The sequence below is a fragment of the Cucurbitaria berberidis genome (genome assembly GCF_010015615.1).
Source record: "Cucurbitaria berberidis CBS 394.84 unplaced genomic scaffold K460scaffold_5, whole genome shotgun sequence".
Lineage (NCBI taxonomy): Eukaryota > Fungi > Ascomycota > Dothideomycetes > Pleosporales > Cucurbitariaceae > Cucurbitaria > Cucurbitaria berberidis.
The window spans coordinates 1,442,486-1,466,296 of NW_024468939.1; the positions used below are offsets into that span (position 1 = coordinate 1,442,486).

General features: G+C 51.8%; 9 protein-coding genes across 9 annotated transcripts; 4 read left to right on the top strand and 5 right to left on the bottom strand.

Annotated features, from left to right (window-relative positions):
* Window positions 1–704: 704 nt before the first annotated feature.
* K460DRAFT_293666 (uncharacterized protein) lies at window positions 705–2,428 on the bottom strand (the record flags this gene model as incomplete). The annotated part of the gene is made up of 2 exons (XM_040929438.1): window positions 705–2,052; window positions 2,100–2,428. 2 exons carry the CDS (start codon window positions 2,426–2,428, stop codon window positions 705–707), a joined length of 1,677 nt encoding a protein of 558 aa, XP_040784415.1.
* Window positions 2,429–2,633: 205 nt separating this feature from the next.
* On the top strand, window positions 2,634–4,318 carry K460DRAFT_345105 (uncharacterized protein). Its single transcript, XM_040931268.1, has 3 exons — window positions 2,634–2,765; window positions 2,815–3,895; window positions 3,955–4,318. Exons 1-3 carry the CDS (start codon window positions 2,706–2,708, stop codon window positions 4,212–4,214), a joined length of 1,401 nt encoding a protein of 466 aa, XP_040784416.1. The 5' UTR covers window positions 2,634–2,705; the 3' UTR covers window positions 4,215–4,318.
* Window positions 4,319–5,227: 909 nt separating this feature from the next.
* Window positions 5,228–6,224, top strand: K460DRAFT_409295 (uncharacterized protein; the record flags this gene model as incomplete). Its single annotated transcript, XM_040937236.1, has 3 exons — window positions 5,228–5,462; window positions 5,511–6,163; window positions 6,216–6,224. 3 exons carry the CDS (start codon window positions 5,228–5,230, stop codon window positions 6,222–6,224), a joined length of 897 nt encoding a protein of 298 aa, XP_040784417.1.
* A 1,909-nt stretch (window positions 6,225–8,133) lies between these two features.
* K460DRAFT_388683 (MFS general substrate transporter) lies at window positions 8,134–10,406 on the bottom strand. Its single transcript, XM_040935708.1, has 5 exons — window positions 9,843–10,406; window positions 9,413–9,786; window positions 9,067–9,309; window positions 8,758–9,006; window positions 8,134–8,685 (listed from the first exon to the last, which is right to left on the bottom strand). The coding sequence occupies exons 1-5, from the start codon at window positions 10,106–10,108 to the stop codon at window positions 8,399–8,401; spliced, it is 1,419 nt and encodes a 472-aa protein (XP_040784418.1). The 5' UTR covers window positions 10,109–10,406; the 3' UTR covers window positions 8,134–8,398.
* A 939-nt stretch (window positions 10,407–11,345) lies between these two features.
* On the bottom strand, window positions 11,346–12,224 carry K460DRAFT_409297 (uncharacterized protein; the record flags this gene model as incomplete). The annotated part of the gene is made up of 1 exon (XM_040937237.1): window positions 11,346–12,224. One exon carries the CDS (start codon window positions 12,222–12,224, stop codon window positions 11,346–11,348), a length of 879 nt encoding a protein of 292 aa, XP_040784419.1.
* A 1,390-nt stretch (window positions 12,225–13,614) lies between these two features.
* On the bottom strand, window positions 13,615–16,203 carry K460DRAFT_291569 (uncharacterized protein; the record flags this gene model as incomplete). The annotated part of the gene is made up of 4 exons (XM_040929293.1): window positions 13,615–14,258; window positions 14,307–14,897; window positions 14,949–15,413; window positions 15,477–16,203. The coding sequence occupies 4 exons, from the start codon at window positions 16,201–16,203 to the stop codon at window positions 13,615–13,617; spliced, it is 2,427 nt and encodes an 808-aa protein (XP_040784420.1).
* Window positions 16,204–16,971: 768 nt separating this feature from the next.
* K460DRAFT_174832 (uncharacterized protein) lies at window positions 16,972–19,183 on the bottom strand. Its single transcript, XM_040926997.1, has 5 exons — window positions 18,995–19,183; window positions 18,617–18,935; window positions 18,484–18,558; window positions 17,411–18,433; window positions 16,972–17,360 (listed from the first exon to the last, which is right to left on the bottom strand). The coding sequence occupies exons 2-5, from the start codon at window positions 18,839–18,841 to the stop codon at window positions 17,106–17,108; spliced, it is 1,578 nt and encodes a 525-aa protein (XP_040784421.1). The 5' UTR covers window positions 18,842–18,935; window positions 18,995–19,183; the 3' UTR covers window positions 16,972–17,105.
* A 1,290-nt stretch (window positions 19,184–20,473) lies between these two features.
* Window positions 20,474–21,885, top strand: K460DRAFT_293323 (MFS general substrate transporter; the record flags this gene model as incomplete). The annotated part of the gene is made up of 2 exons (XM_040929405.1): window positions 20,474–21,402; window positions 21,456–21,885. The coding sequence occupies 2 exons, from the start codon at window positions 20,474–20,476 to the stop codon at window positions 21,883–21,885; spliced, it is 1,359 nt and encodes a 452-aa protein (XP_040784422.1).
* Window positions 21,886–22,560: 675 nt separating this feature from the next.
* On the top strand, window positions 22,561–23,796 carry K460DRAFT_291697 (uncharacterized protein; the record flags this gene model as incomplete). The annotated part of the gene is made up of 3 exons (XM_040929303.1): window positions 22,561–23,231; window positions 23,322–23,556; window positions 23,614–23,796. 3 exons carry the CDS (start codon window positions 22,561–22,563, stop codon window positions 23,794–23,796), a joined length of 1,089 nt encoding a protein of 362 aa, XP_040784423.1.
* Window positions 23,797–23,811: the final 15 nt, after the last annotated feature.

Genomic DNA, 23,811 nt, shown 5'->3' on the forward strand with positions numbered 1-23,811 from the left:
TGGGCATCGGTTTGATAAAATCGAGGTTCATGTGCATATGGCGCACCGATTATATGTATGTGTACATTAGAGAGGAAATGGAGAGGGAGATTTGTTGGACATAGTTTCATGGGGCGGCATGTTGGCGGCCTGGAGGCGTCGAATACACGTGGACCTTTGCCCTAATAGGATGCACGGGAAGCTGGGGGCGGGAATGGCGCCGAAGAAACGTACGATCGGGCGTGCGTGGGGAATAGTGAAGGCGTTGTTGACATGCACGGCGCTCGATGCCAAGGAGAGATTGATATCGGACGGGGATCTCGGTGGAACGCCGTTTTGCATGATGTGGCTTGACTTGGAAAAGCATGGTCCTGTCTGCGGGGTCGGCAATAGACAATGACATGTTGATGTTGAGGTGGCATATGCAAGGCGTTGGGAAAATCAAATCAGCGACGCTGATCATTGCGGTTGTGGCAGAGAAGCCGGTGGGTTGGTTGTACCGAACGGTTACCCGGTATACCAGCGTCACACGGGGATATATCCATGGCTGCCGTGCAGGGATTCGCGAATCTCTACCCCTGGTAGCCAGTTATAGAAAGCAGATTGCGGCACAACGACCTAGTCGTAGTTTTGCTTCATTATTGCTTCAAGCATGTGGGCCACGATGCGGCAGTTTGCACGGGTTTCCTCGGTCAATCAAGTGGCCACGAATCGCCAACATGGTTTCATTGTTCACCACACCGCTCTTCAGCTTCCCATATGCACCTCTCGCACATGCAGTCTCCTCCTAGGGCTCCAACAGCCCACTCTCGCCGCTCCGTGACTGGCAAACGGACGTCGCAATAATGCCCAAAGACCTCCTCGCCTTTCTTGATCCCGGGTGTCTTGCCTGCATCCCTGCCGTGCCAGTCGACCAGCTGTTCACGGGTCCAAAAACGCATGGTTCCACGCCAGTCCCAGCTTACGTTTGGATCGCAGCTATGATTCGCGAGGCACCACATTGGATGGACAGCGCTAACCTCAGGCCGTCCATCCAGGCCTTGTCGTGCGGATGCTGTTCCCCGAAACTTAGCGTATAGCGTGTTCAGGACCCAAGTGTCGTAGCGGTGACTCTGAGTGAATATGTTGACGTCCATCTTCTCCAGAATTTGCTGCGGGAAGAGTATGTTGTACTTGAATGAGAACGGTAGGGTCTGAGGTACAGCGCCGAAAGCATCCATGGGGCGGCCTGAAGACTCAGCTGTCCATATGCTGTCCAGGTCAAGGCCGTGATAGTCCCCCCAGATGTAGCGCACTTCTTTCAGCTCTAGCGGGTGGACATCTTGAGTCTCCGCTAATGCCAGTGCGCGGACAAGGAGACGGCTGTAGAGAGAGTCAGCGGCTTCGCTCGCGGGTATCCTGCCCTGATCCATGTCCACACCACACAAAGAAGGGTGATAACTGTCCTGAGCAAGGTCATGGCAGTCAGTGCTGCAGAAAAAGACCTCATCACAGTCTTCGCAGGCGACGATCTTGGCTCCCGTGTCATCAGCCGATGCAGTGTCGAGAGAGTTGGGCAGCAATACACTGCACGCGTCGCAATATGCCTCGTGAAGTCTTGCGACAGCTGTCAAAAGTGACTTCTCCTCGAGAATTTGATCCCCTGGCGGGACGTCCTCTTTAGAAAATAGGCCCAGCTGCTTCGTGTATTGGATTTCCTTATCCGATTCGTTGCTTGCCAAGCTAGGCGTCAGGAGAGGCAACTCTGCGATCCTGACCTCCAATCTTGGCGCTATGTTTGCCAGCTCCTCATTAAGGAATGTTAGGCTTTCGTCAGAAAAGCGGTTGGGCTCGTGGTCGTTCCATGGATACTGCTCGCGACGAACCAGCCCTTTGTCAGGGTAGTCCTCCACGTCAACGCCATGGTCATCATCTCCCTGAACGCCCAAGACGGAGGCAACTCGCTTCGACAATGTTTCATTATAGGTTTCAAAGATGGTGTCGCCAGGGAATGCTTTCATCGCGCGAGTAATATGGTCAAAGGCGCTGCGAAGACATCCACAGTCAATCAAACATCCGATGATGAGATCATATCTTGATACATTAGCTATCTGCGAGTGCGTCAAAGCGGAAGAACATACGCTATTCTCGAAGCCTTCGTTTGTGCCCAAGCCGTTGTTTCTTGCTTTTCGCCAAGCGAGTTGTTCGCGTCGTCATGTACAGCTAGGCTTGCCATTCGTTCAAAAAGAAAGTCTGCTTCGGCAGCCTCTAATGCCTCGTCGTGGTATTCGCCTTCCTCTACCACCTCGTCGATCAAAAGTAGTGCCTTGTAGGCATCGCCAATAGCGAGATCAGGGTAACCTAGGCTTTTGTACGCTTTTGCGAGCTTGAGACGATGCACGACGCTATATGGTTGCACAGGTGTATCTTGCTGCAGTGTGATGAGGTCGTCGGTGAGCTTCCTGCGCATTGCGCCAGTGGTTTTGGACTGGAAAAGTCAAAACAACATCAAAACAGATATTCGGGTAGCATTTACCTCCATTCGTGTGCTATGTAGAGACTTGCAATCCAGGTGCTAGGCACGTGAATGAAACTTTGTGAAGTTCTACGGTTATCGATAAGCAATTAGCGTAAACACCATACCTAGGTGTGCCTTGCCACTATCAACTCAACAAGGGCACCCCATCATTGATCATCCAACTTCTGGCACGAGCTAGGGCTTGACATCCATCTCGAATATTGGAAGGATGCTCCCGTCTGCGGCTGAGCTTGTCGCCCGGTTCCTGCGGGCCAATGGATATGATGAGGTACCGTACGTCACTGTTGTTGAAACGAGTCCACGCTAACGCCCGCCAGACACTAAACAGCTTCATCAAAGAGGCAGGCCTACCCCTTGATGTCGGCGCTGCCTCAGATGGGTTGGTCACAATCGAAACAGTCCTGCAGGAGAAGAAAACTTTCGACCTCAGCCTTAACTTTGAGAAGCTTGGCGTGGTGGACAAGGAGCGCGCATGGGCTGTCCAGGCGCCTACTAAGCCAATAGTCGTGGAATCCCTACCAACTCGGTCCAATCTACTCAGCGTGTCCGTAGTAAACCTATCACTGCCGTCGGCAACAGAAACCCGACAATACATCGCTGTGACTACGGCAAGTAGACAACTGCACCTGATTGATCCTAGCACACCGACACTAGACCTAGTGCACTCCTATTCTGGCTTCCAAGATTCACCCATTCTGGACATTGTTGCTATAGCGTCTCGCTATTTATTGATCGCTTCCATGTCCGGCAAGCTCCACCTTCACGACACAGCAAGCGACAAGACTCTAGACGAACGAAAGGATCATTCCAAATACCTCGTCAAGCTAGCGACTTGGTCGAGTGGCAACTCTGTTCTAATTGCCAGTGCCGGATGGGATGCCAAGGTTCTCCTATACGAGCTTGATATCAGTGCTGTTCTTCCGCAGCTTGGGGAACCGATAGCCACGCTATCTCTCCCGAGCATCCCGGAAACGATTTGTTTCGTTCCATCGCCTGAGGGCGGGACGCCAGTTCTGCTAATGGCTCGTAGAGATTCCACTTTCTTATATTACTACGTACTTCCTAGGGCAGGATCACCAGGATTTACTCTTCTTGGAAAGCAGAACCTAGCTCCACACTCTAATGCATGGGTTGCCTTCACACCTGCAGACGTACAGATCTGTCCTACGAACCCACTCTTGGTTGCTGTCGCTACGTCTTCAACGCCACACATGAAACTACTTGTGGTGAAGCTTCTACTTCCACCTATGGGAGCTTTAGAAGTTGATGCAGCTGTCAGCCCAGACCCAGTAGAATCAGTTACGCAAGCTTCGCAGGCGCGTGCTGAACTTGTTGTTGCAGATAGAGAAGAGGCAGCTATTTTCGTGAACGTTTCTACTCTGGCGCCACAAACAGCTTGTTAGTAACGTCTATGGGGAACTACGTGTGAGCATCACTGACTTGGTACCTCCATGTAGACTCCACGCCGCGGATAGTGTGGCGTCCTGATGGTTCTGGCGTATACGTCAGCTCCGATGACGGAGTCATTCGAGGGATCGAAGCAAACAGCGGGAGGCTCATTGCATCCTTAGAGGCCCACGAACCTGGGTCGAAGCTACGGTGTCTATGGGCGGGTCACATACAGACAAATGCGGTGGACGGCTCATCATCCCCTGGCTATAACGAGTATCTCATCAGTGGCGGCTTCGATCAGAAGCTGATCCTTTGGAGTCCATAGTAACCTTACTGTAAGCCTCACTCGGAAGTCTGGAGAAACTCGGCCTCGCGTGTTTTGGCGTATGGTTGCATACTGCCGACGGCGAGGTGCCTTCTATGCAGCAGACATACATGAATCGTGGGCGGCTTAGCCTGAAATCACTGGATACTCTACATCCTCGGCTCTTGATCCCGACCATAGCTGCAATACTAGCGCCATTCTAGTCACAAGATTACCTTGTTATTCTTCATGATCAACACGGTCACATGAGTATAAGGACACTACCCTCTCGAAGGAGTCACAACATTTGAACACCCAGAGTTATCCAGCTTCTAAACACTGAAACGGGTTTCCTGTGTGTTTAATAATCACGCTCACCGCGGCGACGCTGAACAGGGCGCTTTTGCTTTTGTCGGCAAAGTGGCACACGGGCACCGAAACGAGCGGTGGCTGCAAAGCCACGGCTTAGCCCCCGCGATCTTGACCGATTTTCAAGTGACACTCGGGTCGTAGAAAAATGGCGCATTGCAGAATGTAAATGCATGACATCTTAGCGTTACGCAGGGACCTCGTTAATCATTCTTCTACTGAACCATGCAACCCAGCCGCCAGGTTCAGGAGTACTTACATTACAGGTGAAGGGCCTCTTACTGGCTTCAGTCTAGACTGCAACTCCACCGGGGAAGACGGGATCGTCCCTTTGCATCTACATCGCGGGCCGCCAGTATGCCTGAAACGCTTGCTTGCCTAATGACCCATGGCGGACAAATGAAGTTGACACTCGCAAGATGCGTTCCTTGGCCGCCATCCCACCTGAAAAAACAGAGTGCAGAATGCAATCCAAGGCTTTTCCGTCATTACGAAATATATATAAAGACCTTGGTGCGACCTAAGCTGGTAACATACCCATCTGACTCCTTCATCTTTCTATGACATTCAGAGATCTGACTCTTTCAATTTTTCAACTATATATACCTCCTTTATTCTTCTTGCTCCAACACTTCATATTGCTACAACCCGTTCCTTCCAAAACTATGTCCTCCCCAGGATCATGGAAAGATGGTAATGGAGAATTCCTACTCGCCGTGATCGGATCGACAAGGCACGCGCCTTACCTGAAGGGTTGGCCAGAGTTCAAGGACAGCCTTCGCAAGATAATGAAAGCCCAGCCAGGATGGGTAGAGGTAACGCCGAGCTCAAGCCAACGAAGAGGCCATACGGAAGCTTGGTGTCGAATCAAAGATAGAAAAGATGCAGACGATGTATATGGTACGTAGCTCCAATCGACCCACAACAAGACTGACTCTGATATAACAGAGACCTATTGTAGGTCAGACAAGACGCTGGTCCATGTCTGGGAGACTGGCCGCGGCAATGAAGGCTACCGCCTAATGAGGTGCAACTGCTCATCGCACTTCACAGGAGTACCGAAAGGAGGTCATTCTGTGATGCGATGCGGCATCGACCTTGGAAGATTCGAGCAGCCCAGTGGAAAAGCGCAACCTGTGCCAGCACCTCCCTACGTAGCCCAGCCGGCGCTTCAGCACCCGATGTATTATCAGCCTCCACCCTACACCACTCTGCCTCCTTATCCTGTCTATGTGTCACAGCCTGCAATCTACTCGACCAACACTACGGGGATGCCAGTGAACGTCCAAGGCGGAGCAGTGTTGACCGAGGCGCGAGAAATCTTCATTCGTAACCTCAACTACAAGGTGACACCAGATGAATTGGCCAGACTGCTCAGCACAGTCGGACACCCCGTTCACTCCAACTTGCACCGGGACTCGAAGACTGGCGCTTTCAAGGGTGTAGCGACGGCCAACTTCGCGACCAAGGAGGAGGCACAGGATGTTGCAGCGCGCCTAGATGGCATCCGACATATGGACATGACGCTCCAGGTTCGCATGGGTAAAGACGCGACTGTTGTTGGACGAGCTGAGCCCATGGTCGTGAATGGCTCGTACGGAGTAAGAGACTTCCAGGCAGCTGAATCGTGTGATTATCGCTAACAGCGTGTAGTATCGGTAGGTTGCTGCGCGGATAAGCCGATCCGACCCAAGGCGTTCTTGGTACGCAGCAAATGTGGCGTTTGTCGAACCATAATATCGGGTCAGGCCACCGATGTCTTTCTACTCTCTGTTGAGCAAGGTCAACGGAATTTCCCATTGCTGATTTCCTCCCTGTTGTCTAGTTGCTCAATTGTATTATTTGTCATGAGCAATATATAGATTTGAGCGTGGGTAACAAAGTGTTTGACTCTTTCGGCCAAGTTCTGGCCTTGTACTGTTCTACGGCGGTGTGCTTCGGTCATAGTTGTTGCTTTTCCATACTTCCACCATACTGGTTCAAACGTTGTTGAGGTAATACAAACTGCAATGCAAAGCCACCAATCTACTCCCGATTCCCCGATGCCGTCACTTGCTCGAGCCCACGGCGCCGAAGCTCTGCTACCGTGTGGTTCTCAGCGACGCCACGCGCTGGCGTGCGTCGGCGTCTGCGCTATAGGCGCGTCTATCTCTCGATCCAGCGCCTAAGCATGCTGCCGAACCATGCAGAGGGGCTTGCTCCGTCCACTGCAGCTGTGTCTAGTACTAAGACCACGCCTCTGGGTCATCTAGACCGTACGATCGCTAACTAGTTGTCAGCCCTCCAGGAGTAGTGAGTCTTAGCGCCGATTTGGGACGAACCGGACATCCCCGGTCGCGATCGGACCGTTCCCACATGTAGCCTCTCACTTACCCAATCTGGAGCTGATCGGCGAGAGACCTTAGATAGGCTAGCCACGAGGCTCTGGGATCGCCATGCTAATGCTCATGCAAGAGCTTGTGCTTGGAGCTGAGACATGGGCGACTTGACGCAGAGCAATACGTACATAGGGTTAGATCGCGGACAAATTGTTCAATGCAACTACTCATAGCGCTTACTCGCAAGACCCAGACTTTGGTATATTTCCGAGTAACTATGACTGTTTTCCGTTCACTAATATGCAACTAGTCATTATCACACGTGTCGTTGCGATAGGAGCAATAGCAATTGTCAAGGCTTCGTGTGTTACCGTCATGTCACTACTGTGACACCGATTTCGAGCCACTCGACGACCCATCCGTCGGTTCATGGCTCTAAGTTTACTAGGGCACACTTTGCAACCTGTACGATAACACCGGCCGCAGTAAAAACGTGATAGTATGAGCACGACTAGCCATTTAGTCCTATTAGGGGTGTACGTGGCAGCTATCGAATGCTACCGATTCCAACGGTGACGAAGCTTATTGGTGGTGGAGATAAGATGCGCTATGGTAGGGCTGGCCGTTAATCAGATCGAGGCTCTGGTGACTCGAGTCGGGGTCCATGGCACCCCCTGGAGCAAGTACCGAGTCCATTACTATGGCATCATCTCATGATGCAAGACTTTCATGCACTAGGTGCTGGATTCCTTTACACTCCAAGGACACGGAGCGTATCCGCCATGTACTACTCCAACGGCTATAACACCTCCGTTTCAAGAAGCCTCTCCACACGATCAGTAGCACAATCTTTCCTCGGATTGACAATGACAAGGGCAGAGTCTCTCGTTGCTTGGATAGTGTTTACTCCATGAGCTGAACACCATACTTCGAACTGGAAAGATGGTTACTTTTACTCACTAAACATCAGCAAAAGGCGTGGCCCCCTTTCCTACCATATTTAGATACCCAGTAACACTCTTACAAATCATAACAGTGTTCATCTCTTCACTAGGCATTCCCGATGCCCGGAGCTACTGTACTACGACATGCATCCTCCCATTCCGGCAATCTGGATATGGGGTGCCCGCCACAACCGCTCCCCCTTTGCAACCGATCCTGGAACGGTTCGATGACATGCATGGAGCACGCGACGATCATAACGGTCCCAAATCCTGGGCCAAGCGCCTCGATGCACGCCATAACGGGTACCTACCTTGTCTGTCCGACCACGAGGGACCATGGATATGGGTAAAAAACCCTTGTGAGCCAAAAGCTTAGTTGGACGACTATTATATGACAAAAGGGCCGATTGCAACTGGAAACGCTCATGCTGCTTATTCGGACCGATAGATCGCTCTGTCACCATCGTGCATCTATAAGAGGGTGTGGGGAAAGAGATAGGCAACATGAAGGGCAAATGATTGAGGTGGGCGTGAACGTGGGAGTTCTTATAGAGCCTGCTCCACAGAATATTGCCTACACTCTCCACCCCTTTTTCTGCTTCTTTACCGTCACAACCCATAACACTACTAAACAACACGTACCCACCATCAGACACGCCCCGCTCCATATCTGCATGCCAATGAAATTCGTTCGCCCATCCTTCTTCCTCAGCAACGCACCAGCAATCGGCGCTCCTATCAGCGTCGCTATACTGGAAACGGCCCACGACATGCCTAGACGAGTTCCCAGGCGTGAGAGATCGGGAGTAATGTTCGCAAAGGCTGCGGAGGGGACAGTAACCAGGGCAGCGGAGAAGAAACCTACGTATTGTTAGTGTGCGTTCGATAAATAGTGAAGACACAGGTGATCCTTTAAGAATGTAGCAAGCTTACCCCAAAGGATGCTGAAAGCAATGAACGTGCTTTCCTCCTTAATACTGATCCAAGAGAGTGCCATAATCGCACTGGCGAAGGTACACAGTAGCCACGTAACATTAGCGCCAACATAGTGCGCCAACACACCACTTGCGAGGCGACCGAAAAAGCTCCCAGCTAACGACAAGATGAGCATCTGCAGCGCGGTACTGTTCGAGCTCCCCATCACTTCTCTTGCGTACGTGGGGATATAGAAATACGGGACGACTATAATTTAGGACAACTGTCAGCAGATTTCCATAGAGTTTGAACTTGGCTATCACGTACTGTAGCCTAGGAAGGTCGAAAAGGAGCAACATGTGAAAACAAGGAAGCGGAGATCTTTCAAAGCGGACTTGTCGAAGAGGGCGCGGCGTTTGCGCTTACTAGCGAGCATAGAAGAACCACTGAGGAGAGCGGGTATAGAGAGAAGAGCTGCAGCGAGCGCGACAAAGCCCATTGCTCGGATAGCCCACGGGAAGCCCGCGGACTTAGTGAGGCGGTCAAACATAATGATATAGACAATTCCTCCTATCTGACGTTAGCATGTCAGACATGACACCCCTTTCTTCTGAATGGACTTGCCACCCAGTTGAGAGCGAAAAGAAAAGAATGAAAAGAATATACAACATACCTACAGCGATGCCGCTCATAACAATTCCCATAGCAAAAGCCCTCCGCCTCGAGAACCAGATGCCCACCATCGCTAAACTCGGGATATATAAAAGCCCCGCCCCGACTCCCATACAGACGCCCTGACTCAAGAACACCTGCCAATATTTTGTGCTTAAGCTCAACATCATAATGCCAAACACAACGAGGAAGTTTCCGACTAATAGCATGCTTCGGAAATACCCCAGGTCAAAAAGCGGACCAGAGAGTACGCCAATGAAAATCAGCAGCCAGGCTTGCACGGTGCCGATCCATGATATAGCAGATGGATTAGAGCCGGAGAGCAGGTCGGTTTTGTAGTAGGACTGGAAGGTGCCGTAAGTTAGTGTAAAACCCCTGGCAGTTGTTAACGTCGTGGGAGCCAAGTGGTTTTCAGAAATAGCAGAACGGACCAGATGTTTATGTATATCATAAAGCCACCGAAGACTTTGAGCCATGCATGAAGACCCCCATCAGGTGGTGGCGGGATTGCGGACTCTGTAGTGATGGTCGATAGGGCGTTGGGCTGTGTTTCTTTATCCCGAGCTCCGTCATCGCTTCTTGTCCGAGTTTCATTCTGAACATGTTCATCTGCTGACGATGGTCGACTGTCCTCTTCCTGCTCAATCGATATATCTTCAATGTCTCTCTTCTTGTCAAATCCCAGTGGTGGCGACATCTCGACGATCCAAGGCTGCTTGTAATTCCAGTCGAGCGAGATAACGCCTTTTGTAGTCCTCCAATTGTCGAGCCAGTCAATTTCAACATCCAATAGCGTTTGATTTCACGCGAGACAAGGCTAGGTCGTGCATGCAACGGCCCGGCCAGCGCATGTACAATTAGGCAAACGCCGAAGAAACAGATATTGGGTAGAATTGCGTGCACGTGGGAATGACACGCATCACCTACGCGGCAACAATTCCGTTTAAGTATCGCCACAAACGCTAGAGCAGCCGTCATGACGATTTCAAGCTTTTCCTTTCGCGATGTTAGTGTTGTCGATGTGCGGGGATAAAGGAGCCGAGGTCGGGAGGATTGAAGGCGACTTACATAACGTCCAACGCACATCGGCAAAAAAGCACCATCTAAGAACATTTCCCAAACAACTAGTTTGGGTGGTATGATCAAGTTAATTAGATGTGATGTAGTTGAATTGGGCCCTTGATGCGTTGAATGGACCGCCACATAAATCTGATGAAAGCCGCCAAGCAATGGCCCCATTATTGAATATTCGCTGTCAATTGAGTGCTCAGTCACATATTTCTATGAATGAAAGTAAAGTCGACGCAAGAGCGGATCATACAACGCAGTAGGAGAAATCAGTATAAAACCACAGTTCAGGTGCTATACCCAGCACCTTAACACAGTATTAAGGCATATATGTCGCCATTCATCACCATGGTTAAGTACTCTATACAAGATTCGACGGTGCCCAGTGTATATCCAACATGAGAGAAGTACCCACAGCTCGTGTTGGGCCGAATCGTCATCTGACTTGGTCCAAGGTTTGTGCATGCTAAGAAGCATTGCTCAACATTAAAAGCATCTTGTTGATCTGATAGAAAGATCCAAGGCATTGCTTCACCTCGCCTTCCGTCAAACGTACTGCCAACTGCTTAAGTACATCCGAGGGGATGTTTTCAAAATCGGGAGTAAGAAATGGAACCGAAAGGAAGCGGTGAGGCGACCGGTGGCAAGGTATGAACATTCAATTGATATATTCGTGGTGATTTGAAGAAACGGGCGCTCGAAATTCGCCTGGCAATCTCGAAAAGCGCGCGTGGAAATGTTAATACATATAGCTCGCCGGTCCCGCCTGTGGCTCTTTTGCCAATTCCGCCCTAGGAATCGAGGCTCGGAGCCGGGTTCATTTTGAAGTCGAATCGAAGAGAAGGGTTCGCCGCTTATTCTTGGAATCAAGCTGCAGGATTTGCCCATTTCGCCTTCCTCGCATCAGCCGCTGCTCTGTCTTTCTCGTTCATCCAGCCTGCGCCACCACTCGATCTGTTCTCGTCCCTGCGGTTGTCTCGGCTGTCACGGTTGTCCCGGCTATCACGCCCATCACGCCCGTCTCGGCCATCTCTGTTCCTGTTATCGCGCCTGTCTCGTCCGCCGCGTCCTCCACGCGCACCGGAGCGGCCTCCGCCACGACGCTTGTTGCCACCCGCATCCTCACCACCGTCTTCTCGGCCACGCTTTCGATTGCGCTCCGGCAAAGCTTCATCGAGGCCCTTGGGCGGCGCAGACTCTCCAAATTTCTTAGCGCGCTCTAATTTCTTCAGGCCTTCGTCATCCTCGACCTTTGTGCCGAACTTGAGCGCGCGCTTCTTGCGCTTCTCAATCTCCTCATCGAGGTTAGTAGCCGCAAGGCCTATTGAGTAGTCGGGAGCAGGCTCCTGCTTCTCTTCTGGCTGAGCCTCGGAGCTCTCTTGCTTCTCACCTTCTGCTGGCGGCTGTACTGATAGGTCGTCGGTCTTCGCGGGGTCGATGTCGGCGACTTGGTTCGGTACGGCTTGCGGATTTGGTGGCTGGCCCTCACCTCCAGCCTTCGCGATTATCTCTTCGTTTGTAGTCGCTGGCTTGTCTTCTTTCGGCGCAGTTTCGTCGCCCTCGTCGTCCCAATCAATTTCGTCTTCAGCATTGTCGGTAGACTTTGTATTGGCGGGCGCAGTGGTTTTCTCGTCGTCCTTGATGAGGCGATCAACCATCTCTGCCTTCTTTCCTCCGTGCGGCAGACCGCGTTCCTTGAGAAGCGACTCAAGGTCGGCATTCTTCATCTTCGCGTATTCTGGCATGGTGGGCGCGTATGTGTGATGATAACGCTAGATGAGGTCGTTGATGAACTGTAGCGCGACTCGACAAGGGGCGCGCGGCTCGGGAGGTAACAGAACTCTCGGACAGTCGCTGAAGGCCTCCGACGCTGACAGATCTCAGCTTAGGTCGCTGGATCAATAATGGCGTACCGTCGACTTGGATAGTTAGTAGCGGATGAGGAGGGTGGAGGGGGATGCTGCAGACGAGACAATGGTTGTACCCGATGGAGTTCACGAAACTGTGTCGGAGCTTTGTCCTCGCCAAGCCACTAGTACTGCTCCAACTAGATCTCAGCCCTGTCGTGTTTCACTCTTACAATTAGTGTATGCTTGACGGCGCGTTTATACTTGATGCGGAGAGTCATTTATGTGGGTACATTTATTACACTAAGTTTTTTGTTGTCTTACTACGACCAGAACATGGCCTGAAACCGAGTGACTTATCTATACCTGACCATAGGTCGCATCAAACTCACCCATAGTCATCGAGAGTAGAAAGTTTGATAAGAAGGTCCAATTCTTGTTGACTATTAACTTGAGCCTATCTTAGAAGACCCCACGTAACTACAAACCTTTCATCCATAACATTCCAGAGGAGCCCGATGATTGTCTAGAAGTTTGTGTAGACGGAGCACTCCGGCCTTTTAGTTCTGTGGACGTAGACGTCTATCCCTAAACAAAGACTGCGTGGACGTGAGCTAAGTTGAAGTCCTCAACGCCGGGAATAGGGGAATCAAGTGCGCCACGCACTTCAGAAAACAAAGAGAGAACAAGGCAACTGACTCTTAGGAATCAAGGCTTCGGTATTGTGGAGGCCGTGTACATGGGAATGTATGACAATAAATTAGGCTATGCGGGAAGGTATTGACGATCTGCGTGAATGATTTAGGGCAAGTCTTGTGAATAAATTGTAAGCGTTAACTAGCCTTGTCTTGCCTCTAAAAGATTGACATGAAGATATGCGGGAGCGACATACTAGCACCAGGATGTCTCTAGTTTAGAGTGGTCTTAACTGCAGTTAGTGTGGGAGGAGAAGACACGAAGTGAACTGATGGAGGGCAGCTGCCAAGACGCTAGATACGCGTGATCACGTGTATATGAGATGTTAATCCCTCGACTCCCTCCGTTTGGCTCGTATTGGTAACATAAACGAGCTGATATAAACTCTAAAGAGTAAAGTTGTTCCCGTGAAATTGAAAGTACCTAGCACAACAAACACCCAGTTGGGAAGGTGTTCGCTGTGCACGTATCAGTATCTAGTCCCAGAAACCTGGGTATATGCAGCCAACAACACCATTGCACGCACTCACACCGTGAACTCCGCCCTGAACAGCAATGCACTCACCAGACGCCTCGACGTAAGGGAGTAGTCCTACTCCGCGCCACCCGTCAACCAATTCCACCATCCGCCCTGTGGCAACCCCGTCTCCATACCACAGGCTCTAACAACTGCAATAACAACCGCGCCCAGCACACTCATACCACCCAATACCTTGACCAGGACGAAACTTCTTCTCCGAACTTCGTCGCTGAAGTTGCAAAGGCCGAGAGGATCTCGAGAATCTAGACTAGCAGCTTTGCTGTATCGTTGGCCTGCTTTACTGGCCTTTTCATCACCATGCCTGACAACGGCCCACTCAGCTCTTGGTGAGCCACCAGGTGATGTGACGATTGTGCCTCTTGAAACTTCTTCGCCGACGCGCTCGAGCAGCCATTTTGCGCGGTCGTTGCGTTGTAGCTCTTCAAATCTGTCACGCTCATTGCGCAGGCTGCGTTGAAGATCCGTTGCCCATTTCCCGATCCTTACATCCGATGGTCGCTGTTCACCCTGCGCGTAGTTGACATATCGCGTTAGTGAAAAATCGGCTGGGCACTCCAAAGTGTCGGAGTTAGCTAACGAAGCAGAAGACGCGAGGAACGGAGACTGTAGATTCGAAGGGTAAAAGGGTGAGCCCGAACGTGGAACCAGAACCCCTGACGGTGAAGCAGCTGAGAAAATCGAGGAAGTCGTAGACGCTGGAAAAGAGGTTAGCCCGTGCCAAAGGACAGCGATTTGGCGCTTACCGTTCATAGCGGCCACATTGAGCCCCACTGAAGCCGTTGTCGGGCTGCGTGGTTGTTGTACGCCTTGCATCGCGAACAAGTCTCCGGGAAATTTCGTCCTCCGCCGCCATGCGAGGAACTTCTTTGCTGCCGAGTGTCGAAGCCAGGCAATAGATTCGGGGTCGAAAACTTGGTTGACCAGCGGGATGAGTTCGGAGGGCAGAAGGGGTTGCACATAATCGGCTGACATGAGAAGCGAAGCATCCATGTTCTCATTGTCTGGCCCAGATATCGAGGATATTGCATAAGGGTATGTCGGGGTATTGAGGGGGTATTGAGATGGCTCCGTCGGTACCTCGGGCTGGAAGGAAGATGGCGGAGTTGACAGCGAATGTACGACAGAAAGTCCCTGCGCGGCAAGGAGGGCATCATCTAGAGCCTTCCCAAAGAAGAAGGGCTTAATAGATGTTGTCTGCAACCGAGCGAGAATGGATGTCTTCATAGCGATAGCCTCTTGTGCAGAAAGCGTATCCGACCTTGCTATGACAGGGATGACGTTGGTAAGATATGACAGGCGCCGCATGAACTCAATATCCTTGGATATATCCTGGTCTTTAGTAAAGTCAGCATAAGTGCGCGGTGTGTGCGATCGTTCGGACGTACTTGGTGCTAAAAGATAGAGCACAGCGTCTATCAGGATGCCACCAATTCCGCTAACAACCCCAAGCAGATCGCTGTCTTCCATGGATGTTACTGATGATGTTTGATATAGAAGAGACTCTACATAGTCCGCCACGAGGTTCATATCCTCGTTTTCTGATGACCCCTGGGTGTAGCCGGGCGTGTCCACGAAGCAGATATTCCGTTCCAAAACAGCGTCGACGCTGCTTTTTCTCCTCCGCAAAATGCGACTCTCTTCGACGTCTGTCCACCAGTGAGGGTAAGGCTTGGTACTGGCGTGAATCTCCGTTATTCGTGTAGTGGCTGTATGTTCTGTCTTGCCCTTACGAGACTTGGACTTGGGTGGTGGTGGATGAGAGAATGATTGAGAAGGGGAGAGAGGGTCCACGTGGACGATGTCTTCGCAAAGCTGGACAATCGATCGAATGAGAGATGTTTTGCCGATACCTCCATGACCTTGTCAGTACTGTCACGGTTGCCTCGGACGCTTGTTGCGTCTAGTGCACGTACCTGTCTGTCCGGCAACCATTATCTTTAGCTTGCCCATGGCCTTGCCCTTGGTGGTAAAAGGCCTCCTTGTTGGCATCTGTATACTGGGCATGACAAGCTGTGGAAAGCTGCTCACGGCATCTTCCTGTACAGTTGCATCCTCTTCCTCCTCTCCACTGGACGTAATTGCTTGACTTGCGAGATCGTCGAGAGTCGACTCTTCGTCGGAAAGCTTGAGTGAGTGTAGAGAGACTGACTTTGGGGAGCTAGGCATGGCTGAGGGGGGTATTGGAGGTGACGCGTTGGTAGTGGGGAGCGTGAAGGGCACAGGCGGGCCATGGTTCGATAGCTTCCTCTTCAGCTTTCGTACTGGAGACGACTTGGAGCTCTCTGGTGGTCTTATAGAACTTGTTAATGAGCTGAGTGACCCTGACCTTGAAGTCTTCTTGCCATGATTTCTTGTGGAACTGCAGCCCTCTGTTCTTATGCCAGCTGCCGTGCTCTCCGCGCCAAACGCGGCTTCCAGTGTGTCTGCCAGGCTCTGTACACCATAAGTACTCTCTCGCGATTTGCCTATGCTATCCGTGCTATGAGATACGGACGAAGACTGCTCCAAGTCCTCTTCACGTTTCATGAAGAAGGCGGTAGGGACATTGCTCGACGTGATGGCGGGATGATCGACGCTCGACTTTCGAGACCGCGGCTTCGCGGAGGGAGGGAGGGCGTCACCGCCCGGTAACGGTCGCATATTCAGGTAACTTCAGGAGCATGTAGCAGTCAGAATAATGTGGCCAGAGGTCGTGGAAGAGGACGTGGTAAGTAAGCTTCAGTGTCGAGTACCGTGATGTGGACCACCGCGCAACGCCCCACCGGAGACCCCGCGTTAAGCTTGGGCCGTGGTCCTAGCCTGCGTCTCGCGATTAAGGCGCTAGAGGGTCGATTTGAACAGACAGAAAGGTTGCGTTCGTTCAAGGGACGGAAGTTCCTCTGATCAAGTCGTGTGTGCAGGCATGGAGGGTTGTCGGTACTTCCATGTGGCTGTCGCTGATGCAGGTGCGGCGCTCACTCGTGCACGAATCATCTCTCGCTGGCGCACTGTCAGGTGACGTTATCGGGCTAATCAAGGACATCAATCACGGATGCTTGCTTTCGACGACCGTCATGCTTGTACTATCTCATTTCTGTATGATCGTACTGTATAGTCACTATGTCCATCTCCCTCGCTCCGTTGTCGCCGGCGCCACATGCTGTACAAGTAGAACAACCAACGGTACACCGTGCCCGCCACACAGATTCCTTCCTGGTCCATATCCGTATCCAGCCCTGGAACCATCAAATAGCCATCCACATACATTACGTGTCGAAAGATTCGCGCCGAAGTAGAAGAAATTTGCTAAACATGGGGCTGAACGGATACATAAGGGTACAAGAAAAGGACATGCAAGAAGGGAACCACTCGCTATGCACGCGTACGCCCAGACTTTTCCTCGAAGTATGATGACTTTTATACAAGCGCTGAAGGGCCGAGTACAGTACATAGCCAAAGCCGTCAGTCGTTAGGAAATGACGTGGGTCGAAACCGACCCGTTGAAACATGTGAGAAAGAGAAAATATGGAGTTGGCGGAAAAGGAAAAGAAGTTTCACCGCATTCATGCGTCCTGGGGAGCGCCTCGACCGCCACGGACGGGTCCGCCGCGGCCGCGAGCTTGGAAGCCCCCACGAGGAGCTTGTCCGCCGACGCCTCCACGGCCACGGGGAGCACCGCGAGAGAAGCCGCCACGGAACTGCTCAGGACGCTGACGGCGCTCCTCAATCTTGAGCTCGACACCGTTGATAGAATGGGGGTTGGCGGCGATAGCGGCCTGGAAGCCAGCAGGTGTCTTGAAATCGACAAAAGCACAGTTCTGCATGCACATTAGCACTATTCTGTATGATACAAAGCTGTGTTGCTCACCTTGGGGCGGCTGATGTCGATATACTCGACCTCACCATACTTGGTAAGAGCGGTCCTCAGGGCGGCTTCCTCGACCTGACTGTAGACATTCTTGATGTAGGCACGCTTCTGGTCAGCATCGGCTGGAGGTCCTTGGATCTGGGCGCGGGATGGCTCCTTCTTGTGTCCTGTAACGCTTTGCCAGCCTGTTGCCTCACCCTGGCTTGTTGCAGGGGACTGGTCGCGCGCAGGCGCTGAAGTCTGAGCAGGCGCGGCCGCTGCGGGCTGAGTGGACGAGGCCCCCTTGGGCTGCGCCGGGGCCTGTTGAGCGGCTGGAGCGGCGACAACTGGGGTAGCGACTTTGTGTGCGGAGGCGGCAAGACTGGCCCAGGTCCTGGGGGCGGCAGGCTTTGGTGGACCTGTTGGCATCGCGACGGGAGCAGCCTTGGATGTAGCGGGGGTTGGGGCCGGTGCCTTGGGCCTCTCAGACTCGACAGTCTCCGCAGCTGGAGCGTCGGATTCTTTGCTGGGGACATTCTCGGTAACAGCTGCTGGCGCTTCTGCAGCTTCAGGCTGCTCAGTCTTCTCCGGGACCTGTTCAATGGGCGCAGCAGGCGAGGCCTCCTTGGCAGATGGCTCCGCTTGCGCAACCTCCTCGAGCTTATGATCCACCTTGGTCAAATCCTCCTCGCTTGTCGCGAGCTCCTCACTGCGGTTGAGAGACTCGTTCTCGGTGGCGGCGGCTGTAGGGGCAGGCTCGTGAACGCCATTGGCGGTGGCGGCAGCAACCGACTCTTGTGGGACCTCTTCCTCCTCTTCAGGCTCTTCAGCGAGGTAACGGAAGATATCGTTCAAGACAAAGTATCCGTTCGTCTGCTCTGCGAGAACAAAGGTCTGGGCGAAGCGCTTGTGGGGTTGGCCTTGGTTGGAGATCTCGCCAATGACCTGGATCACGATGTTGGCATCGGAGCCCTGCGAGTCGACGTTGGTAACGCGGACTTTGGTGTCCTTGAAATCCAGCTCTTTGATGCGCTCGTTGATAGCCTGCATATTCATCAGTTCTGCATACCTACAGTCGGCAATTGTTGGCTTACCTTCTGGCCGAGACAGACATTGACCTTGTCCTCTTCGACGCCGGAGACGTACTGGGAACGCTTGTTGTAGAAAAGCTGCGATCTAGTCAGTCGCGTGCCTTTTCACATGATTAAGTGGCAGAAGGCGCCTTACATAGAGTCGGTCGGGGCTCTTGCTGAGGGTGGTGTAGTATTGCTCGACGAAGTACCAGCCAACCTCGTCCTTGGGGATCTCAGAGGCAGATGCTTGTTGCGCGGGCTGGCCGGCAGTCGGTTGCTGCGAGGGTGTGAAGTTGGAGGCGCCGGTAGAGTAGCTGTTCTCGTAGCTTTGGGGCGCATAGTTGCCGTTGACTGGGCCAGACGATTCGGTGGTAGCCATTTTGGAGGGGACGACGAGAATATAATTGGACGGAGGCTGTAGGGAGCTGCGGCGGCAAGTGAGGGCGCAAAGTAACAAGGAATAGACCTGTTATCTATAAAACCTGGTGTAATTAGACTTGTATGGAACCGCGATGAGCTTGAGTGCACATACCGAAGCTCGTAGGAGGGATCGCACGAAGGCCAGAGAGGCGGAGGATATCAGTCTAAGGGGCGAGGTGAAATGGCGGTTGTCCAATTATTTGGTGATATATACGTCTTACAGGATGAGGGAGTGATGGAATGGAAGTGAGCAATGACGGAGCAGGTCGATAGAGGTAGTGTGCGCGTGCAGGCAGTGTGCTAGTGAGGAGCACACTGAAATGGAAGGCAAAATGGAAAGATCGATGGAGTCTGTGCGCCTGCCCAATCAGCCGAACCCGCACTCTACCTCATCCATCCATCATCACGCAATTGTGTAGAGATGTGTAGAGACGAACAGAAACAGCTCGACAACAACTCCAGATGAATCATCTTGCTGAATTATCAAAACTCCACGAAATTTTCCTACAGACTCATCACCTAAGCAAGGCTCTGCAGAGCGAACAACAATTCAGGGGTACATACCTGTGGCTCTGCCTCTTTGCTCCCCTTGGACGTCACTTATGTCCTTATGAAAGAGATAGAATTGATTTGGATGGCTATGCTGACCTTTATAGTAGGCCTAAGGTTAGACCCATCTCCGGACTAACATGTGAGATAGCAAGGGTTGGTGGTGTGTAAGAGTTCACTTACCTAAGCCGCCCTACAGTCGAGATCACCAAAGTCGTCGCCACTGCTTCTGCATACCGCCGCTGTCCGTATACTAGATGAGGGTGCCTCGAAGATTTAGCCCAGTTATGACATTGGGCCGCAATCGGGGTCGGCGGTAGCCCGCAACATTCCTCTAGCAGACGGCAGGCTACCATATGCTCACTCAAGGCTAGACTAGCCACAACTGTTGCAGACCTCGGACCAACGCTATTGATCATTAGGTAGGGTCAGTTGCATATCGCAGTCGACGTGTAGCAATCAGTAGGTGCACCAAAATGTTTCGGCCACCCTAAATCACAACTCAGAAGGGAGGGGAAACGCTGCTGGCTCAGGGTAGCCTGGTGTATTCACGCTATAGGGCCTTCTTTACTTCTTTACTTAGCAACTGTATAGGGATTTGAAGATATTCAGGCTTCAACTCATTGCTGTGATGAGGTCGCGAGTCAATACCCGGATATCGTGCGGACTTGCGCCACAGCCCGACTTCTCCGATCCGATCCGTATGAGTCGATCTTCCCAACGCTTACGCAGATCACCGGAATGTATTACCTAGACTGACGTAGCCTTTTCGCTTCTGGTCAATAACGAAGCATTGTTATGGTATTGCTCGGTGGATACCTAAGAGCGAGCGCCGAGACGAGGCCGTTTGTTGGTATGGCTGATGTACGAAGCAAGCGCCTTATCGTACATAGACGGGGGGCTCGGTTTTAAGAGGCTCCTGTTCACCGTCAAATTTTCCACATGCAGACTACTTAATCATCGTACTTCGCACTTGCTGGTAGAGTGTGTCATACTAGCTTTTCTCTTTCCTGTTACCATCGGATTCGCAGCATATCTCAGCATGTCGCTCACACCAAGCGCAACCTCGTCTATCGACGGGGAGAAGCAACGAAGACCAAACACCGATATCGAGCAGCCGCCAATCATCGAGAAGCAACCCGAATCGATCGAACCTACAACAGCACCCGAAGCAGTAAGCCCATGGCACCCAAGCCAATTCCCGGATGGTGGCAAAGACGCGTATCTATGTCTGCTCGGAGCAGCTTGCTGCTTGTTTTGCTCGTTCGGTTGGATCAACTGCTTGGGCATCTTCCAGAACTATTATCAGAGGAACCAACTCCGCGACTATTCGCCTTCGACAATCGCCTGGATCGCCTCGCTGGAGATCTTCTGCATGTTCCTGCCCGGCCCAATCGTAGGATGGGTCTACGACAACCACGGTCCCAGATACATACTCATATTCGGAACGCTCATGCATGTATTCGGCCTCATGATGACCAGTCTGTGCACTGAGTTCTGGCAGTTCGTCTTGGCTCAGGGCATATGCAGTCCTTTAGGGTTGAATTGCATTTTCCAGGCGGGAACAAGCTCCATCCCGACTTGGTTCCTCAAGAAGCGAGGTATCTCATACGGCATGATGGCAGCCGGTAGTGGACTCGGCGGCATTATCTTTCCAATCATGGCGTCCCATCTCATTCCTAAGATCGGTTACGGGTGGACAATGCGCACCATTGCATTCGTGATCTTGGGTCTCATGTGCATCGCTGGCCTCACAGTCAAATCCCGACTTCCGCCCAGGCCTCGTCCATTCCAGCTGAAGGTCTTCCTGGAACCCTTCCATGACGTTAGCTTCGTCTTGCTCACCACTTCGTCGTTCCTCTTTTTCTTCGGACTATTCATCCCCATCAACTTTATCGAAGTGCAGGCAATCGCTAATGGCATGTCCGTTCGCCTCGCGGGATATCTTCTGGCTGTTCTCAACGCCGCTAGGTAAGTGCTGCTGAATTCCTGACTTGGTGCATATGCTTACGCTTTTATTATAGCATTTTCGGTCGGATCATCCCCGGCGCTCTTGCAGACAAAGTTGGCAAATTCAACATGCAGGCGCTTTGGTGCTCGGTCGCAGGCATCATCGTCCTTGCCCTCGGTCTTCCCGCATCCGGTAACGCAGCATATATTACATTCGCAGCTATCTACGGTTTTTCATCTGGCGCTTTTGTGTCTCTACTTCCCGCTCAGATAGCGCACATCTCGAAAGTCGAGCAGATCGGTCTACGCGTAGGGGTTATCTTTGCCTCCATCTCATTCGCGGGTCTGGTTGGCAATCCGATTGCAGGCGCTATTGTGTCGAGAAACAACGGGAAATACTGGGGCTTGAACGTCTTTGCGGGTATCATGCTACTAGCCGGCGCATCTATGTTCTTCTGTACGAGAATGTACATTGCGAAGTGGCGGTTGCTTGTGAGGGTCTAGGGACCGACTAATTCTATGGAAATACCACGATAGACGTTGTAAAATAAGCAGGAAAGCACTGAATGAACTCCTTGGCTGTGAGCAGTTTATGGGTGTACTTTGGAAGTAGTATGATTGTAATAGGGTTGCAACTACCAGGAGGTTCGCCTGATGATTACTGCAAGCATTCCAGGCGTTAGCGATAGATTCCCACTCCATACTTAAAATTTAGAATTTAGATGTCTCTCAAGATCCAGGTCATGATTTCGATATTTCCTTCTCATGCTATTTCAACTCAGTACAGAGTGGGAACCGGTCAGGGCGTTAGATGTCCGCTATCCCCGGGCCGGGTCAGGCCGCCTAGTGCCTCCGCAAACAGTTGCTTCGTACCACCAATCTCCACTATGCCCAGCGACGCCTAGACTGCACCGCGCCACTGTGCATCGGTTTGTACGGTCGTACTACATAAATCGTACAATCGATGTACAAATGCCGTACAATCGCACTGCCCAACGAATGGTTTCGCCCGCCGCGCCCATCGCTCTTGTTCCGTTCACCCCTGAAGAAGTACAACCACTGTCGGACCATACCATCAACGAGAGTCGACGCGGACAACCTCTCTTCAACGGAACGGAGACGCTGCTTGGATCTGTTGTGCGAAACCAATCGGAGTAAAGCATACCACGTTTGGTGGCGATGCCTAAACAGCGCCAAACATGTACGCGTTGCAGCCAACGTCGACAGAAATGCGACCGGAAAGCTCCTTGCACGAGGTGCGTGCAAAACAGCGAAGGTCACCTATGCACGACCAAGTGGGTTAATGGCTACAACCCCACTTTACATCGCAAGTACCCCGCAAAAACACATCCCACAGTACCCTACCAGCCACCCGCCAGTTCATCAGATGGAACGGCTTCCTCATTGGACGTCGTTTCTCCTCCCGATCTAGCAACAAACAACGACTCAGGATACAGGGGCCAGGGCTTGCCTTCGCATGTACAGACTCCTACTGCAGAAGAGGCGCAATCCCTGGGAACCGTCTGGCCTTCGAAACTCAAAGATATCACTATTGGAACCTTTCTATCCGAAAAAGATCAACATGCACAGCAGGGTCTATTTGACCAGAGCTTCAGAAATGTTCAGTCAAGATCCAAAAATTGTCCTACTATTGCCAGTTATCTCTCCTCGGCTGCCAGAGCCGTAGAAATCCAGCATGTTCAATCACTTTTGCCATCAAAAACACAGCTAGTTCAAATCGTCGAGTATTATGAGCACTTCATGTTATACTGGAGCGGTGGAATATACCACGGTCCGACTTTTCGGAAAAAGCTCCTCGAAGGCTACGGTGAATCTCAGGAGCTGGACCTGTACGTACCCATATAATGATCTTACATGGCCCCTGCACCAGATTGCACTCTTCACAGCCATCAGACCCACTCATGTTAACCTATGGGCAGGCAAAGCTTAGATTGGCGTTGGACAGGCCTTCTATTCGCGATACTTTCTTCGAGCATAATCGGTTCTTCGGAAAATGTCTCCCACGCTTGGGGGTTCTCTATCGACGACAAAATCCGCCTAGCGCGAGAATGGGGTGCCGCTTCTTTATCATGTCTCAACATGGGCAACTACACTTCCCAGTATCACATATACTCGGTTCATGCGATCTACATTATGCATGCGTACGAGCATCTGGTTGGCTCCACCAATCAGTGGACTGCCCTGCGGAGTGTTGCTGTGGTCATTGCCAAGGGGTTAGGACTCCACAAACTAGGGCCTCATCCAGACGACGACAGGATCCTCGAGCTGAACGCGGAGCAGAAGCAAGCGTTCGTTGAACGCGAGATAGGCCGTCGAACTTGGTATACCTTGACTTGTCAGGAATGGTGCGTATCTTACATTTGTGAACTCGTTTTTGCATTGGGAGAGATATAGTACACGGCTGACTGT

Coding starts and splice junctions, on each gene's coding strand:
- K460DRAFT_345105 (XM_040931268.1), top strand. CDS start 2,706: ATGCTCCCGTCTGCGGCTGAGCTTGTCGCCCGGTTCCTGCGGGCCAAT. Junction 2,766..2,814: donor GGGCCAATGGATATGATGAG/GTACCGTACGTC, acceptor AACGCCCGCCAG/ACACTAAACAGCTTCATCAA. Junction 3,896..3,954: donor TCTGGCGCCACAAACAGCTT/GTTAGTAACGTC, acceptor ACCTCCATGTAG/ACTCCACGCCGCGGATAGTG.
- K460DRAFT_388683 (XM_040935708.1), bottom strand. CDS start 10,108: ATGTCGCCACCACTGGGATTTGACAAGAAGAGAGACATTGAAGATATA. Junction 9,007..9,066: donor TTCGACCTTCCTAGGCTACA/GTACGTGATAGC, acceptor CCTAAATTATAG/TCGTCCCGTATTTCTATATC. Junction 8,686..8,757: donor TGCTTTCAGCATCCTTTGGG/GTAAGCTTGCTA, acceptor AACAATACGTAG/GTTTCTTCTCCGCTGCCCTG.
- K460DRAFT_174832 (XM_040926997.1), bottom strand. CDS start 18,841: ATGGCTACCACCGAATCGTCTGGCCCAGTCAACGGCAACTATGCGCCC. Junction 18,434..18,483: donor ATGTCTGTCTCGGCCAGAAG/GTAAGCCAACAA, acceptor ATGAATATGCAG/GCTATCAACGAGCGCATCAA. Junction 17,361..17,410: donor TCGACATCAGCCGCCCCAAG/GTGAGCAACACA, acceptor ATGTGCATGCAG/AACTGTGCTTTTGTCGATTT.